This window comes from Hylobates moloch, unplaced genomic scaffold, assembly GCF_009828535.3.
Source record: "Hylobates moloch isolate HMO894 unplaced genomic scaffold, HMol_V3 SCAFFOLD_22, whole genome shotgun sequence".
NCBI classification, from domain to species: Eukaryota; Metazoa; Chordata; class Mammalia; order Primates; family Hylobatidae; genus Hylobates; species Hylobates moloch.
In genome coordinates, this window is record NW_026652297.1 from 13,596,838 (window position 1) to 13,616,413 (window position 19,576).

The following is a 19,576-nucleotide window of genomic DNA, read 5'->3' on the forward strand; positions in this document are numbered from 1 at the left end:
CCTTCATTCTCCTACTTTGTACAGGTAAGTAAAATAAGTAGTTTCTCATTATCCTAGTTCCTCCACTCTCCTCCCTACCAAACATCCATTCTCCCTTACTCCTTTTATTGCCAGATAGGGAAAGCTAGGCATAAACATCTTTTATCTCTTCATCTCCAGGGTCATAACCCTAATCTCAGCCACTGTCATTCCTTGCCTTGCTCTGATCTCCCAGCTTGCACACCTGCCATTCTCGAAACCATTCACCACTCAGCAGATTGTGACGTTTCTCTCCTTCATGGCTTCCTACAGGATTTAGAATGGGATCCAAACTCTTGCCAGTGGCCTTACAAGATGCTTTGGACTTCTCTCTCACTCTGCTCCTAAGCGTGATATTCTTGCCACGTTGGTCATTTCTCCAAAATGCTGAGCACTTTTTGCCTTAGGACCTCTGACTAGCTGTTCACTCTGTCTCAAATGCTCTGCCCCTGCTGTTCGCATGGCTGGCTCCTCTTGTGCTTCAGCTATGGCATAAATATCACCTCCTCAGAGAGGCCATCCCAGGCCATCTAATATAAAGGAGCCTCAGTGTCAACTCTCTATGGCATCAGCCTTTTAGCTTCCTCCTAGCACTGATTACTATCCAAAATTTCCTGGAGCAGTGCTTTCCAAAAATAAACTTTCTGTGATGATGCAAATATTCTAAATCGATGTTGTTCAATATGGTAACCACTGGCCACATGTGGCTATTGAACACCTAAAATGTGACTAATGTGGCAGGAAACAGACATTTCAATTTAATTTAATTTAAATTTAAATAGCCAGCTGTGGCTGGTGGCTACCATACTAGAGAATGCTGGCCTAGTATATTTATCATCTGTATCCTCCTCTAGATGTAAGCTCTCAAAATCCAGAAACCTTGTCAACTATATCCCTGAGCCTAGAAGAATGTCTACACACATAGGTGTTCAGTCTGTATTCATTGTTAATGAAATACATGGAGCAATTTCTTTGTCCTTATCACTCTTCAATAGCTGCAGGCACCTGGACACCTGGAGAAGACTAGAGCCTGCTTGGCCCCAGGGCCAGCTGACCTTTAGGATTATAGTTTGTTTTGGCTCTAGGTATAAGCTTATAGTCAGGAAAAGTGAGGACTCCTCCACCCTTAAGGGATCTGAGTCTCCAGTGATTTATCCATCTCAAGTCAGAGTCAAACGCATTGGACAGTTGATTCACTTTTTAAAATAACTCCACCAAAATGTGTTATGCACATTCGTCTTCCCAGAGAGTTCACTGTCAAATCCACAGAACAATTTCCCTTGCTTCTTCAACTCTTTCAATGCCTTTGCAGACAGAGGGGGTGGATCTTTGGGGATAATCTATCCCTGGACTCAAAAAGCCACCTTGGCCTCAGGAGGAAGGGCTATGCCTTCAAGAACCAACTTCTGCCTAAGGGAGAAGAACTATTAAAAGAAAAAAAAAAAAACTCACCCCTGGTATTCGACAGAATAGTACACTGTTTCTCCAGGCACGATCACTGGGCTCCACATCAAGAGATGCTTCATGTTGGTTGAGAGTACAGACAGGTTCTGAGGGGCAGGCAGAATGGCCGCTTCATCTAGGATCAAGGCAGATAGGCTGGCTGACAGGTGGGCTCATAGTGGGGGAATGCCATAGCTTCAAATTACTGTCTAATGAAGGGCCTCACCGGCAGAGGTTGCAGTAAGCTGAGATTGCACCACTGCACTCCAGCCTGGACAACAGAATGAGACTCTGTCTAAAAAAAAAAAAAAAAAAAAAGCCTCACATGTTCATAAACCAGAAGCAACTCTATTTTATCATACTTATGTTAATTCTAAATTTTTGGTACCATCATTATAATTCTGACTTTGTTGATAAATGACATATCAATATTAATAATAATAATGACTAATATTTATCTAATAGTTACCCTGTTCTATCTAGGCCATGTGCTGGATTGTTACGTGATTGTCTCATTGAATTCTCATGACCATACTGGGAGGTAAAGACCATTAGTTTTTCCATTGTACAAATGAGAAAACTCAGTCACATTATTTATGACTCTTCTGTTAGACTGGCTAGGATTCAGTGACTCTGCCACTTACTATGTGGCTTTAAGCAAGTTGCATAAACGTAAGCCTCTTAATCATTCGTGGAAAACCCATGCAGACTACTGCAACATTCTCATCACCTCCCTCTCCTGCTACTGCCATCCTCAGATGTCAAAGCAATCCTTTCATGTCCCTCAACAAGGCCAAATGGGGCATCAGCTGCCAGGTGGGAAGTACAGGCTCAGATCTGCTGTGGAGAGAGTCCATTCAAGTGGGACACCAAGCCAGCTCTGTGACTCCACCCCAGAAAGACTGCAGGCTCCTGAGCCAGTCTGGAACACAAGTATGCCCAGACTGTGCCCAGACACAGTGTGCCCAGAGTATGCACACAGTGGGACTATGATTTGTAGAGAATGAAAGAGGCCTATGAAGCTGAACCTGCTCATAAGGACTTTGGGCAGTCACAAAGCCAAAAACTTCATCCTCACACGTCACCCTAAGGTACAGTCTGAACTGTCTGCTATGTTCCTCTTTAAATGTCCAACACCTGCTTTCCTTTGCTGTTACAGTACAGTGATAACATCTACAGCATAGTGGGGGTGGGGCTGGAGTCCTCATTTGGGACTTTTCATCTCTGTGCCTATCTCCGGATTGGCACCTGCTGCTTGTTATCAAGCCCTGTGACCACAAAGGGATGGAAGGCTGCTGGGGACACCCCACCTGGTTTCCCTGCCCCTTCTTTAATGTAGGGCCCTAGTGATGCACCTCCATCTCACCCTTAGTATCTATGGTCTGTTCTGTGGGGAAACACCTGGAGCACCCACAAGGCAGGCTTCCTGACCCCCACCCACCCCTAAGCTTGAAATCACCCAAGGGATGGAAAGGAAAAGCGGTGGAGTGGTACAGGAGGACAGGGAATGGTCCCCTCTGACACCTTCCTCTGGTAAATTAAAAAAAAAATTCTCTAGCCAGCTATTTGGGGAAAATAAAGCTATATAAATACAAAGCTACATTTTATATAACTAATTTAATTACATAATTAAATTATGTCAACAAATCCATTAATTAATATAATTTAATTATATAACTTAAAGCTCTCAGAAATGAAATCTCCAGGCACAGATGGTTTTAATAGAAAATGCTACCAAACATTTAAAGACGACAACATCAACAAAATGCCATTTCCTCTAAAACATAGAATAGGAAAGAACAGTTTCCAGCTTACTTTATGAGGCCAGTATTACCGTGATACCAAAATCAGACGAGGAAAATATATACATAAACTACATAAAAATATATCTCATGAACTTAGACAAAAATCTTCAACAAAATATTAGCAATCCAAATTCAATAATGTACAAAAAGAACTATATACCATAACCAAGTGGGATTTGTTCTAGTTATGCAGGGCTGGTTCAACATTTGAAAATCAGTTAATGTAATTTACCATGTCAATAAACTAAAGAATAAAATCATAAATCATATCAGTTGACACAGAAAAAGGATTTACAAAACCCACATCCATTCATTATGAAAAACAAGACAAAACAGGCCAGGTGCGGTGGCTCACGCCTGTAATCCCAGCACTTTGGGAGGCTGAGGCAGGTGGATCACCTGAGGTCAGGAGTTCGAGACCAGCCTGACCAACATGGTGAAACCCAGTCTCTACTAAAAATAGAAAAATTAGCTGGGTGTGGTGGCACGTGCCTGTAATCCCAGCTACTTGGGAGGCTGAGGCAGGAGACTTGCTTGAACCTGGGAGACGGAGGTTGCAGTGAGCCAAGATCACACCATTGCACTCTAGCCTGGGTGACAGAGCAAGACTCCATCTCAAAAAAAAAAAAAAAAAGAGAGAAAGAAAAAGAAAAACAAGGCAGAACCAAAAACTCTCTTCAAGTTAAGAGCAGGCAGGAAGTTACCACAACTTGACAAAGACCATCTACAAAAAACCTACAGATAACATCTTACTTAATGGTGAAGGACTGAATGCTTCCTCTCCAAGAGCAGGAATAGGCAAGAATGTCCACTCTTACCACTCTTATTCAACATACTACTGAAAGTTCTAGCCACTATAATAAGGCAAGCAAAAGAAGTAAAAGAAATATAGATTATAAAGGAAGTGGTAAAACTTGCCCTATATGCAAATGACATGATACGCGATGTAGAAAAATCCCACAGAATCTTAAAAAAAAATCTAAAACCAGGCCAGGCCTGGTGGCTCCTGCCTGTAATCCCAGCACTCTGGGAGGCCAAGGCAGGCAGATCGCCTGAGCTCAGGAGTTCGAGACCAGCCTGGCCAACATGGGAAAATCCCATCTCTACTAAAAATACAAAAATTAGCTGGGCGTGGTGGCGTGCACCTGTAATCTTCGCTATTCAGGAGGCTGAGGCAGGAGAATCGCTTGAACCCAGAAGGTGGAGGTTGCAGTGAGTTGAGATCGCACCACTGCACTCCAGCCTGGGCAACAGAGCAAGACTCTGTCTCAAAAAAAATTATATTTCTATATACCAGAAACAAACACATATACAGAAATTAAATTTATAATCACTAAAAAAAAAAGGTGTAAATCTAACAAAATATATTCAGGGAAAACTCCACAGTGCTAAATGAGATCAAAGAAGATTTAAATAAATGGAGAGATATACTGTGTTCATGCATTAGAAGATTCAACAGTTAAGATGCCAATTCTCCCCCAAATTGATATATAGGTTTAATGCAATTCCTATTAATAGTCCAGCAAGTTTTTTGTTAATATAGATAAGTTTTTCCTAAATTTTATAAGAAAAGTCAAAGGAACTATAATACATAAAAGGAGGGGGAGGGGCTTCAAGATGGCTGACCAGAAGCATTTCATGCTTACCTCCTCCTCTTAGAAGAACCGAAATCATGTATATACAGTCACACTTTCAATACATTATCCAAAAGAGAACACTGGAACTCAACAGAAAAGTTACAGGAAACACCAAAAGCAAGGAAGGAGGAGGAGAGGCAGCCTGCTTGGCTAGGATCAGCTGGCAGCCAAGAGTGACTTCTCGATGTGGGGAGAGTAAGTGAGAGACTTCTGGTGGCCCTCATTCCCACCATGGAACCATGCAGTCCTGGCCGTGAGAGAATTCCTCAACCCTCCTAAGCCCTGAAAACATACATAGGGAGCTGCCAGTAGATTGGGGGACAAAATTGTCCCAGGAAGGGAACTCACGCTGGGTCCCACACTTTTTCTGAGACCCAAACAGTTACAGCAAGGCACCATTTTAAATCCTAGTCTTTGGCAGATGCACAAGCTATCCTGGTGGCCAGCAGCACCAAGACTGAAGCATTAGGGAAACTCAGGCTATTGCTGCTGAGACTGGGGCACAAACTGGGAATGAGCTCCCACAGCTGAGACTGAGAATCAAATGAGACATGGGCTGCAGCTGCCAATGCTGGGAAGTGAGTGCTGCCGGGACTGAGACTGGGATGAAAACAGGCACAAGTTGCCACTGGGACTTAGTCACAAGCTGGGTGGGGGCTCCTGCAGCAAGGTAAGGGCTCAAGCTAGGTGTGGCCGGCTGCTGCCAGGGCTGCGGGGTAAGCCCCGCCAGGGCTGAAGCATGAGACAGGTGCATATTCCCCACCTACTGGCCCAGGCTGTAGCCACAGAGGTCAGCCCCACCTTCTCCAGTGGGAGGACCTCAGCATGGCTACTACCACTCCTCACCCATACATTCCACCTGAGACCTGAGGATTGCCCTGACCCCTACCCACCACGACTGCTGCCCACTCCCACCATTGAAGGGCCTGAGCACAAGCCCACCCAACCCAGCTTCACCTCCTTCTCTGAGACACAGCGTATAGCCCAGGGCCTTGGAGGGTGACAAGGGCACCTTGGGCACCTGAGTACTCCTTCTGGGGTCCTGAGGTTGGGCCTAAACTCTCAGCTGCCATCAACTCAGCTGTCACCTACTTGCAAGTACCACCTGCAGTCCTGGAGACCGTCCTACACAGCCTATCACACCCACTGCCATCATAAAAGGACAACTCTCGGAACCCAGATAATTATCCTGCCACTGCTACTGCCATCACTTGTGCCATGCTAGCTGTCCAGGGCCCCAAGAACCCACCTGCTTGCCCAGTCCACCACTACCACTGCCAGCATCCAAGCAAGCCATGTGGAGGCCCAAGAATCAGCATTCTGGTAACCACCAACACCAGTGCCAGCATACACAACCCTGGGAAACAAGGATAGGCATACTCAGACCACCACTGCCACAACTGGGGCCTGTAGACTGGCCCACCTGGCATCCCACAGCACAACTTCACCACAGACTCCAATAACTGTACCCTAACCCACTGATGAAATCACAGATACTACTAACACTGCAGCCAAAGTACCCAGAATAAAAGCAAAAATAGGCCAGGCACAGTGGCTCATGCCTGTAATCCCAGCACTTTGGGAGGCAGAGGCGAGTGGATCACGAGGTCAAGAGATCAAGACCATCCTGGCTAACATGGTGAAACCCCATCTCTACTAAAAATACAAAAATTAGCTGGGCATGGTGGTGTGTGCCTATAGTCCCAGCTACTCGGGAGGCTGAGGCAGGAGAATTGCTTGAACCCAGAAGGCAGAAGTTGCAGTGAGCTGAGATTGCACCGCACTTCAGCCTGGCAAGAGAGAAAGACTCCATTTCAAAAAAATAAATAAATAAAAATAAAAATAAATAAATAAATGCCAAATGCTGTAGCCAATGAACACTATAGATACATCTTCAGGAAAATGTCCTCCCCTATGGAAGTAAATTCAAAAATGGGAAGAATAAACTGTTATACCAGATGTGCAGATATCAACATAAGAACATAAGAAACATGAAAACGCAAGGCCATATGACATCTCCAAAGGAACACAATTCTCCAGCAATAGACCTTCATCAAAAGAATTTTTTGAAATCCCAGAGAAGGAATTAAATATATTGATATTAAAGAAGCTCACTGGGATACAAGAGAATTTGGAAAAACAATAAAAAGAAATCAGAAAAACAATTCAGAATATAAATGAGAAATTTCCAAAGAGATAGATATTTTTTAAAAGAACCGAATAGAAATTCTGAAACTAAACACTCATTGAAAGAAATACAAAATACATTTGAAAGCTTCAACAATAGACTAGATCAAGCAGGAGAAAGAATCTCAGAACTTGAAGACAGGTCTTTTGAAATAATCCAGTCAAAAGTTTTTAAAAAGAATGAGCAAAAGCTTCGTGACATTTGAGATAACACAAAGCAATTGAATTTATGTATTATCAGTATCCCTAAGGGGAAGGAAAGAACAAAAGGACTAAAAAGCCTATTTAACTAAATAATATATTAAAACATCCTATGTCTAGCAAGATATTTAGACATCTGGTTATAGGAGGCTCATGATGTCCAGAGAGATACAGTGTAAAATGGTCATTATAGTTAGACTGTCTGAAGTCAAAGATAAAGAGCAAATCCTAAAAACAGCTAGAAAAAAAAGCATCTAGTCTGATGGAAACCCCATCAGTGGATTTCTCAGCAGAAATCGCACAGGCCAGAAGAGAATGGAATGATATATTTAAAGTGCTGAAAGGAAAAAAAGAAAAACCTGCTAGCCAAGAATATTACATCTGGCAAAATCATCCTTCATATATCAAAGTGAAATAGTCTTTAACAGACAAACGAATATTGAGGGAATTTGTTACCACTAGACCAGACATACAAGAAATGTTCAAGGGAGTCCTAAACCTGAAAGTGAAAGAATAACATTTACCATTATGAAATCACATGAAAGTATAAAACTCACAGGTAAAACAGTCACACAAAGGAGGAAGAGAAAGGACTCAAATGGTACCACTACAGAAATCCACCAAAACACAATGAACAATAGGAGAAAAAGAAAACACTAAATAATATGTAAAACAAACAGAAAAAAAATTAACAATATGACAGGAAAAAACCTCTCATATTAATAACCTTGAATATAAGTGGATTAAATTCTCCACTTAAAAGATATAATATGGCTGAATAAATGAAAAAAAAAAAGTTCCAACTATATGCTGCTTACACGAAATTCACCTTACCAGTAAAGACATATATGGACTAAAAGGGATGGAAAAATATACTCCACACAAATGAAAACCAAAAGCAAGGAGAAGTAGCTATACTTATATCAAATAAGATAGACTTCAAGTCAAAAGCAATTAAAAAAAGACAAAGAAAGTTACTATATAGTGATAAATGGATCAATGCAGCAAGAAGATATAACAATTCTACATATATATGCACCCCATACTGGAGCACCCAGAGTCTTAAAGCAAATATTACTAGATATAAAGAGAAAGACTACAATACAATGATTGGGGATGGGGGACTTTAACACCCCACTCGCAGCATTAGACAGATCATCTGGACAGAAAATCAACAAAGAAACATTGTGCTTAAACTGGACTTTAGACCAAATGGACCTAACAGATATTTACAGAACATTATATCCAACAACTGCAGAATATATATTCTTTTCATCAGCCCATGGAATATTCTCCAGAATAAACCATATGTTAGGTCACAAAACGAGTGCCAACAATTTTTTTTTTTTTTTGAGATTCACTGCAACCTCCACCTTCCGAGTTCAAGCAATTTTCCTGCCTCGGCCTCCTGAGTAGCTGGGATTACAGGCGTGCGCCACCATGCCCGGCTAATTTTTTCTTTTTTTGTATTTTTAGTAGAGACAGGGTTTCACCCTGTTAGCCAGGATGGTCTCAATCTCCTGGCCTTGTGATCCGCCCACCTTGGCCTCCCAAAGTGCTGGGATTACAGGCGTGAGACACTGCGCCCAGCCAACAAATTTTTGAAAATCAAAATCCTATCAAGTATCTTCTCAGAGCACAATGGAATAAAACTAGAAATCAATACCAAGAAAAACTTAAACTAGTCTAAAGTCCAGTTTAAGTACATGGAAATTAAACAACATGATCTTGAATGACTATTGGGTCAACAAAGAAACTAACATGGAAATTTTAAAATTTCTTGAAACAAATAAAAATCGAACACAACATAGCAAAATCTGTGGGATATATCAAAAGCAGTAATAAGAGGGGCATTTATATCAATAAATGCTTACACTGAAAAAGTAGAAAGATTAAAAATTAACAATTCAACAATGCACCTCAAGGAACTGGAAAAGCAAGAACAAAGCAAACCCAAAATTAGAAGAAAAAAGGAAGTAATAAAGATCAGAGCAGAACTTAATGGAATAGAGACTAAAAAGAATACAAAGCGCCAAGAAAATGAAAAAAAAAATTTCTTCAAAAAGATTAACAAAGTTAATCTTAAAAACACTAGCTAGACTAACCAAGAAGAGAGGAAACTCAAATAAAGAATATCAGAAATTAAAAAGATGTTACAACTGATACCACATAAAATTATCAGAGACTGTTATGAACAACTATAAGCTGACAAACTGGAAAGCCTAGAAGAAATGGATAATTCCTGGACACATACAACCTACCAAGATTGAATCAGGAAGAAAAAGAAAACCTTAACGATGGATAATGAGTAGCAAGATTGAATCAATAATAAGTCTCCCAACAAAGAAAAGCCCAGGATTAGATGGATTCACAGCTGAATTCTACCAAACATACAAAGAAGAACTAATATCAATCCTCCTGAGACTATTGCAAAAATCAGAGACAAATGGGACTGTATTAAACTAAAAAGCTTCTGCACAGCAAAGGAAACAATCAGCCGAGTAAAGAGACAATCCATTGAATAGGAGAAAGTATTTGCAAACTATTCATCCAACAACAGAGTAATATCCAGAATATACAAAAAACTCAAATAACAGCACTAAAAAACAAAGTGGGCTAAGGACATCAGTAGACATTTCTCAAAAGAAGATATACAAATGGCCAACAGATATATGAAAAAATGTTCAATGTCACTAACCATCAGAGAAATGCAAATTGAAACCTATCAATGAGATGTCATCTTACCCCAGGTCAGAATGGCTATTACTAAAAAGACAAAAAATAACAAATGTTGATGAGGATGCAGAAAAAAGGCAACTCTTACACACTGTTGGTGGGAACGTAAACTAGTACAGCCACTATGGAAAACAGTATGGATATTTCTCAAAAAACTAAAAATAGAATTACCATTCCATCCAGCCACCCACTACTGGGTATCTACCCAAAGGAAAATAAATCAATATGTCAAAGGGAAACCTCCCTTTTCATGTCTATTGCAGCATTATTCACAATAGCAAAGATATGAAATCAACCTAAGTGTCCATCAGTGGATGAATGGATAAAGAAAATGTGGTACATATACACAATGGAATACTATTTATTCAGCCATAAAAAGAAAGGAATCATATCATTGGCAGCAATGTGAATTGAACTGTATCTTAAGTGAAATAAGCCAGACACAAAAAGACAAATATCATATGTTCTCACTTATATGTGGGAGCTAAACAATTTTACCATACAGAGGTAGAGTGAAAAGACAGATAACAGAAAATGGGAAGAGTGAGTGGGTGGGAGCAGGGAGGATGAAGAGAAATAAGTTAAAAGGTAAAAACATACAGTTAGATAGAAGTGACCGGGCACAGTGGCTCACACCTGTAATCCCAGCACTTTGGGAGGCCAAGGTGGGCAGATCACTTGAGGTCAGGAGTTCAAGACCAGCCTGGCCAACATGGTGAAATCCCATCTCTACTAAAAATACAAAAATTAGCTGGGCATGGTGGCACATGCCTATAGTCCCAGCTACTTGGGAGGCTGAGGCAGGAGGATCACCTGAACCTGGGAGGCAGAGGTTGCAGAGAGCCGAGATGGCGCCATTGCACTCCAGCCTGGGCAACAGAGTGAGACTCCATCTCAAAAAACAAAACAAAACATATAGTTAGAAGGAATAAATTCAATGCCTGATAGCAGAGTAGGATTATATAGTCAGCAAAAATGTATTGTACTCAGGTGATGAGTCTCCTAAGTACCCTGACTTTATCACTATGCATTATACACATGTAACAATATTTCACATTTACCCCACATGAAATAAAGAAAATAGAAAATAAGGCCAGGCACAGCGTCTCACGCCTGTAATCCCAGCACTTTGGGAGGCCGAGGCGGGCAGATCACGAGGTCAGGAGATCGAGACCATCCTGGCTAACACGGTGAAACCCCATCTCTAGTAAAAATACAAAAAATTAGCCTGGTGTGGTGGCACGTGCCTGTAGTCCCAGCTACTGGGGAGGCTGAGGCAGGAGAATTGCTTGAACCTGGGAGGCGGAGGTTGCAGTGAGCTGAAATTGCACCACTGCATTCCAGCCTGGATGACAGAGCGAGACTCCATCTCAAAAAAAGGAAGGAAGGAAGGAAGGAAGGAAGGAAGGAAGGAAGGAAGGAAGGAAGGAAAGAAACTAGAATAACTAAAACCATTTTAATTACAAAATGAGAGGAATCAATCTACCCAATTCCAAAACTTACAGTAATTAAAACTATGTAGTATTGGCAAACGAATAGACCCAAGATCAATGAAACAGAAGAGAGATTCCAGAAATAAATCCACACAAATGTGCTCAACTGCTTTTTAACAATTCCAGACAAAAGTAATCCTAAAATCCAATAGGCTTTTAGGCCTGGCATGGCAGCTCACACCTGTAATCCCAGAACTTTGGGAGGCTGAGGCAGGTGAATCACTTGAGCTCAGGAGTTCGAGACCAGCCTGGGCAATATGGCAAAACCCTATCTCTATAAAAAAATACAAAAATTGGCCAGGGGTGGTGGGCTCAGCTAATACAGTCCCAGCTACTTCAGAGGCTAAGGTGGAAGGTCACCTGAATCCAGGAGGTTGAGACCGCAGTGAGCTGTGATTGAGGCATTACACTCTAGCCTGGGGTGACAGAGTGTGACCCTGTGTAAAAAAAAAAAAAAAAAAAACAAAAAACACTTTAAACAAATAATACTGGAAGAATTGGATATCTGCAGGCAAAAAAAACAAACAAAACAAACAAACAAAAACCTCAATCTAAACCTCACACCTTGTGCAAAAAAATGTAAAATATAAAACTAAAACTTTTAGGAAAAAACAGGAGAAAATCTTCAGGGCTGGGCAAAAAGTTCTTAGATGTGATACCAAAAGCAAAATCCATAAAAGAAAAAATATGATTTTAATTTTATCAAAATTAAAACTTTTGCTATGAAAAAGGCCATGTTAAGAGGATGAGATGACAAGTTGCAAAGTGGAAAAAAAAATTGCAAACCACTATCTCACAAAGAACTAGTATCTAGAACACATAAAAAACTCAAAACTCAGCAGTAGAAAAATCAAACAACCCAATCTAAAAATAGGCAAAGGACATGAATAGACATTTCACCAAAGGGGATATAGAGATGGCAAATAAGCACACTATTAGCTATTAGGGAAATCCAAAATAAAATTACAATGAGATAGCATTACACAGTTATCAGAATGGCTAAAAGCTTTTTAAGTTACAAAACCAAATGCTGGCAGGGATACAGAGCAAGTGGATCACTTATACATTGTTGGTAGGAATGTAAAATGATACTCTTTTTCAAAATAGTTTGGCAGTTTCTTGTAAAACTAAACATGTAGTTACTATATGATCTAGCAATTACACTCTTCAGCATTTATCTCAGAGAAATGAAAACTTTACATCACATATGACCTGCACACAAATATTCATAGTCAAGCTGGAATCGGCCCAGATGTCCTTCAACAGGTGAATGTTTAGACAAACTGTAGTACATTCATACCATGGAAGGGGGAAACAGATTCTCTAAAACCTCCAGAAGGAATGTAGTCCTGCCCATACCTTGATGTTAGCCCAGTGAAATGATGAACAGATTAACTGTATTTTGAAATAATTTCAGACTTTCAGAAGAGTTGCAAAATAATACAGAGAGCTCTCATATACTCTTCACTCAGCCCTCTGTATGTACATAACCATAGCACAATTATAAAAAATTAAGATATTAATATTAATGCAATATTATTAACTAAGCTTCAGTATTTAATCAAATTTCATCAGTTTTTCCCCTAATGCTTTTTTTTTTTTTTTTTGGCCAAAATCCAATTCAGGATTTTCATTTAGCTGTCATGTCTAGTTAGTCTCCTCCAAACTGTTTTCAGTCTGTCTTTGTCTTTTTTAATGACCTTGACTTTTTTTTTGTATTTTGAGATGGAGTCTTGCTCTGTTGCCAGACTGGAGTGCAGTGGTGCGATCTCAGCTCGCTGCAACCTCTGCCTCCCAGGTTCAAGCGATTCTCCTGCCTCAGCCTCCCAAGTAGCTGGGACTACAGGCACGTGCCACCACACTTGGCTAATTTTTGTATTTTTAGTAAAGACGGGGTTTCACCATGTTGGCCAGGATGGTCTCGATCTCCTGACCTCGTGATCCACCTGCCTTGGCCTCCCAAAGTGCTTGGATTACAGGCATGAGCCACCATGCCTGGCCGACCTTGACATTTTTTAGGAGTACTGGTCAGTTGTTTTGTAGAACGTATCTCAGTTTGGTTTTGTCTGATATTTTCATGTGATTTCATTGAGGTTACACATTTTTTCCAGACACTCACAGGGAGTATATGATATCAATACATCTTATTACTGGTGATGTTAACCGCCCTGATCACTTGGTTAAGAAAGTGTCTCTACTGTAAAGCTACCATTTCCCCCTGTATAGTGAATAAATACCTTGGGGGAGATACTTTCAGACTGTGCAAATATTCCATTTCTCCTCAAACTTTCACCTATTAATTTTAACATCTACTGATGGATATTTCTTGTAACAATTATTGCTGTGATGTTCTAGTAGTGATATTTTATTTAATTGTATTCTTTTCTTAGGAAGAGCTGTTCCTTCTCCACCATTTATTTACTCATTTATTTTTACCAGTATGGACTCAAGGATATTTTAATTTATCCTGTAAAATCCAACACTATTGTTATTTTGTTATTCAAATTGTTCTAGCTTTTGGCCAATGGGAACACTTTCAAGCTGCCTGTGCCCTTTTAACTTGTTCCCACCCTTTTTACTGATGTTATTTTTATTAATAGATTTTTAAATTTTTGGAATAATTTTAGATTTACAGAATAATTGCAGAGATAGTACACAGCATTCCTATATATCCTTCACCCAACTTCCCTGAATGCTAACATCTTATGTAACCATAATACATTTGTCAAAACTAAAAAGCCAATACTGGCACATTATTTTTAACTAAACTCCAGACTTTATTTGAATTTCACTAGTTTTTCCACTAAGGCCTTTCTTTCTTCCATCCCAGGCTCCAATCCAGGATACTATGTTAACTGTAAACTTAGGCCCTCATCCTTTTTTAATCACTTCATTACTTACCACAAAATGCTCTTGTCTCATCTTGTTTTTTCCCTGCCCAGCCCTGGAATCAATCATTTCTCTAAGGAGCCCCACCCACATTGTTTTGAAAAAGTCCCAACATCCAGACAGCACCCTAGATTAACTCAGAATCTCTAGCTGTGAAGTCACGGAATTTAGCTTTTAAAAAGTTCCCCAGGTGATTCCAATGTGCATTTGAGGTTGGGAACCACAAATCTAGACTTTACTTCTGGTGGCTAAAGAATAGTTAAAATTTTGTTAAATTCCCAAATGCCAAAGACTTTAGTGTACTTCCCAGCAGGCTCTTAGGCTCCCTGAAGACAAGTTTTTAAAATCTGTCTAACCAGCACACATCTCAGAACCTGGTACATAAATGGTGTTAAAAGAATGAAAGTTGAACAAGTAGATTAAGCTTTGGCTTCCTTGGGGAAATTAGCCTAGGTCTAACTCTTTTCTTAATCCCTCATTTGTCTTTAAATTAGACCGTTTTTGCTGCTGAACACCTATTTCATAAAACCTTGAGTGAGTCAGTCCAAGGGAAGTGGCATGAAGGCTACCCACCATAAAGCCCTGGGGCAACTTTTCCAGGCAAAAATCTTTGCATCTCTTCTCTGAAGGACGCTCAGTGGGTCTGATGTCCACTCCCTTTATTTGGATCCTCTTCTGCCACCTTTACCTCTAACAGCCTTTAAGGCTAATGCATTAGAAAAGGTAGCACCATCTTCTTTATTTCCTTTCCTTTGTCCCTCCTCCCTTCTTCTACCTTGTTTTAATGTCTCAGCTTTTTCTGCAGAGATGTATAAAGGGCACAGGCTCTGGAGCAGACCAAACCATCATCAAATCCCAATTCCTGCACTTACTAGATATAGGCACTTGGACAAATAACTGAACCTCTCTTAGTCTCTATCCCTAATGTGTGGAATAGGGATAACACCTAACTTGCAGGATTCATGTGAGAAGTCAAGATAACATTTTTGCTAACTGAAGGCACGATGTGTACTCAGAAATAGCAGTTGTGATTGTCATTGTTATTATTACTATTGGTAGCATAATCAGCTTTCTTTTTTTTTTTTTGAGACGGAGTCTCGCTCTGTCGCCCGGGCTGGAGTGCAGTGGTGTGATCTCAGTTCACTGCAAGCTCTGCTTCCCGGGTCCACGCCATTCTCCTGCCTCAGCCTCCCGAGTAGCTGGGACTACAGGTGCCCGCCACCATGCCCAGCTAATTTTTTGTATTTTTAGTAGAGATAGGGTTTCACCATGTTAGCCAAGATGGTCTCGATCTCCTGACCTCGTGATCCGCCCGCCTCGGCCTCCCAAAGTACTGGGATTACAGGCGTGAGCCACCGCGCCTGGTAGCATAATCAGCTTTCTGAATCACCCACTATTATTTGGGAGGGAGAGGACAAGGCAAATGATTTCTATGAAAGACAGCCATGGCCGGTTGCGGTGGCTCATGCCTGTAATCCCAGCACTTTGGGAGGCCGAGGCTGGCAAATCACAAGGTCAAGAGATCGAGACCATCCTGGGCAACATGGTGAAACCTCATCTTTACTAAAAATACAAAAACTAGCTGGGCGTGGTGGCGTGCGCCTGTAGTCCCAGCTACTTGGGAGGCTGAGGCAGGAGAATTGCTTGAACCCAGGAGGTGGAGATTGCAGTGAGCCAAGATCGTGCCACTGCACTCCAGCCTGGTGACAGAGCGAGACTCAGTCAAAAAAAAAAAAAAAAAAGCCACAACTCTACCTATCTGTCCAGTGATCTAGTAAATAATAGAAGTTCATTTAGAATTTGCAGAATTCATCACAGGCACCTACACAATCCAGAGGAAATGGTCAAAACTGCATGAAGACAACGTCAGCTAAAGCAATTATCTACTGATACCACCATCTGTATAACCAACAGATAATAATAACTAACATTTGGGGGTGGGGAAATGTTGAAGTCTTCAAAGTGCTTTTGTTTGTGTCACCTTATTTAACCCCTCATAACCTCAACGTGGCTATTATGACCATTTCACAGGAAGGGAAACTGATTACACGATGGAGTCCTGAGCTAGTGAGAGACAGAGCCAAAACTCACACACACGTCTTTCTGGCTCTGACATCCTTATGATTTTACCACTGAGGTTTTTTTGGTGTGTGTGTGTTTTCTATGTCAGTTTATAAGTGTCGGAAGTGCACACTCACCTCCAGATCTACTTAAAACAGGAGTTTTCAAGAAAAGACTTATAAGACTGGCGTCATTGAAGAAAATGTCAAGTCGAAAATGCTGGGCTTTCCTCTTCTCATTCAGCCTCCCATCTTCTCGTTTCAGCTTAGTGGAGGGATGTTTTCTTGGTAACATTTCTGTTCCAACAACTAAATAACCAACAACTAACTAACCAAACAACCAGCATGCTTAGCCTGTGCTAGGGGATGTGGGGACAGCAGAAAAGATGCCCAGGCCCTGGCCCTCCAGGTCAGTGCTGGAAAGAGAAGTAACCACCTGAAGCTAAAGTACCTGGGGTCAAAGAAGAGAGAGGTCTCGGAAAGATGTAGAAGGAAAAACTGAAGATGGTGCTTCTGGTGGAAAATTATAACAATAAAGGCCAGGAGGAGGAAATGAAGGTATAATATGCCGACTGTTAAGCCAGCAGCTGCTTGTAGTCTATATTTGTTTTCAAGGAGTAGTGAGAAATAGGGTTAAATAAATATAGGGTGGGGCCTGAATATGCTGGGTGATGAGGGACAAACAACAGAATTTGGACACCATGTGCTGAACAACTGGGAGCTGTGATGGTTTTTAAGCTAGGAAAGAACACCATAAATTTGATGTTTAAGCCAGTTCTACACCTTTGCAAATTGTCTTAGTATTGATTTGTTGCCTGATTTAAACTAACTAGAATAATTAAATTAGTTCTGTGTAAAACACACACACACACACAGAGTGAGACAGAGTGGGGGGAGAGAGAGAGAGAGGGAAAGAAAGTACTCAAGGCTCCCGTCAACACTGCAAAATGCCTAGTGTCTTGGAGTATCAAAATTAGAAGTTTCTCTTAAACGTGATTTGACATGAGTGGAGCAGAGAAAATTATGTAATCTCACTGGCAGGGGAAATGTCCCAAACCAAATATTTTTTAGAATGCTATGGAGTACCTTTTCTTCAATGACCAGGAGAGAAATCCAATTTTTATAAGTCTTGTATCCAATGTTAAGCTCACAAATTGTCTTTTTATTCATGTGTATTTTGCCAGAATCTTTGTTTTAATTTGTTCTTATAGTTAACATCTCCAAGACACACACAGTAAGTCTGACAGAACTACGTTGCACTCTTTAAAACCAGGCGATGAGATAAATAACAAAGTGCACAGAGCTCTGCTTTTATTTATTTTGATGATTTCTCTTTCTAGATTGTTGTGTGGACATTAAGAAGAGAGATTTCCAAACAGAATGCAGGCCTTTTCTTTGGGATGTGGGAATAGAGGTTTAGGAGGTGATAAATCTTTTGTAAAACAGATATAAGATATTCTATACACATATTTCAACCCCAGGCCCTGGGAAAGTATTTTTTGCCTTCTTAACCTATATTCAAGGCCCAAACTATTGGATGTATTCTAATTCATACTTACCTGTGAGCAAACATGGAATCAATGCGTAGAAAAACCACATGAAAAGACTTGTCCAGATTTCTTCTAGAACCATTGTGAAAGTCTGCATTTGGTAGACTCAGTTTGACCTAGAACATTGTTTCTTTCCAAAATAAAGCATTCTGTCCATCTCAGCCATCTTTCTTCAGAATGCATATGTTGGAGCTGAGGTCTGAGTCGCAGCGAAGCCTGAATTGTTCCAGAGCCGGCCCAGGAAGCTCAGAAAGGGCGGGCTCAGAAGCACCCTCCTTTCTGCCCAAACCCAGATATTGCATCAGCAGGGAGTGGCCTAGGAGAGTTCCAGAGAAAATGTAACTTTGGGGAGCTTGAGAATCTGCCTATGAGTGATACCTGGACCACAGACTCTGTCCTAGAGGATCCTGCACCGCCCTAGAAGCCAATGAGCAGGCAGGATTATCTCCCTCCCTCATTAAATAGCTGTCCTCTTCCAAGTTTCTCTCTGTGAGTTCATTCAAGCTGGGTACTGACCAGCTCTTTTTTCTAATATGTACCCACTTCAGAAAAACTAGAGATATTTGAAAAAATTTAAAATATCTTTCTACAAGTCAGGAGGGTAAAGAATAATATATAGCTTCATATATGCATGCATTTGCAAAAAGAAAAACTAAAAGAAGATACAAGAAATGAACAAGATTGGTTACCTTGGGGCAGAGAAAGTGGGAATTGGAAAGGTGGAAGAGAAAAATGGGAACAAGACTTTTGACTGAATATCTTTGTATATCGTTTGATTACTGAGTCATGTGAATGTACTACTGAAAAATTAAAACCAATTTCAATAGATGGAAGAAAAACCTTATGATAGCATTTAGCCCTTTAAAATTTAGCCCTTGAAGGACTTTAACCACCCTAATGTGCAAATACAATAGTGGAATAAACATGGGTTCTAGAGTATAATGTATTTTGGTTCAAGTTTCAGAACTTATAATGTAACCTTGGGAAAGTTGGTCATTTATTTATTCATTCAAGAAACATTCACTGAAGGCCTACTATGTGCTAGTTCTTAGGAATTCAACAGTCCATTCCCTCAACAAGAATTTCCCAACTAGTGGAGAAGATGGACACGGGAATAATCATAAGTCAATTTTTAAAATGAAGGGACAGCAATATTCGTAAGGGAACATAGCATCACTAAAAAGAAACATCTAACCCAGTTTGTAGGATTACAGAAAGCTTCCTGGAGGAGGTGACTCCAGGACTGGGTATTAAACTCTGGAAAAAAAAAAAAAACAGCCAGGAATGTTGTTTTTAGGAAACAAGAAGAAGTTTGGTGCAACACGAGAACAAGGTTGAAATGGCGAGAAATTGGGCTTAATGGCAGACAGAAACAGGATTCTAGAGAGTTTTGAATGCCTTATTGAGGAGTTTGGAATTTATCCTGAGAGGAATGAAGGTCAAAGGAAGGGTTCAAAGCTCAAATATGACCACGTCATTCCCTGCATTTGAGCTTTAAAAAGTTTGTGACTAGGGTGGAGAAAACAGCTCAGGGGGCCAGATTGAAGGCAGGAGGGC

The 19,576-nt window shown here is 40.6% G+C and overlaps 1 protein-coding gene across 4 annotated transcripts in view; it reads right to left on the reverse strand.

Annotated features, from left to right (window-relative positions):
- The window catches only part of IL20RB (interleukin 20 receptor subunit beta), a 47,071-nt gene extending 28,955 nt beyond the window's left edge, over positions 1-18,116 (reverse strand). For 2 of the 4 annotated variants that reach the window (XR_009211568.1, XM_058433353.1), the window contains exons 1-2: positions 14,422-14,563; positions 1,471-1,597 (exon numbers count right to left, since the gene is read on the reverse strand). Coding sequence is in view for 3 of the 4 variants with exons in the window: in XM_058433353.1 (XP_058289336.1) it covers positions 1,471-1,544 (74 nt within the window). In the remaining variant the exon portion in view is untranslated. Of the gene's footprint in view, positions 1-1,470; positions 1,598-11,880; positions 11,938-14,421; positions 14,564-18,028 lie in introns of those variants that run through there. The other 2 variants (XM_032143497.2, XM_058433354.1) reach the window with 2 other exon arrangements.
- Positions 18,117-19,576: the final 1,460 nt, after the last annotated feature.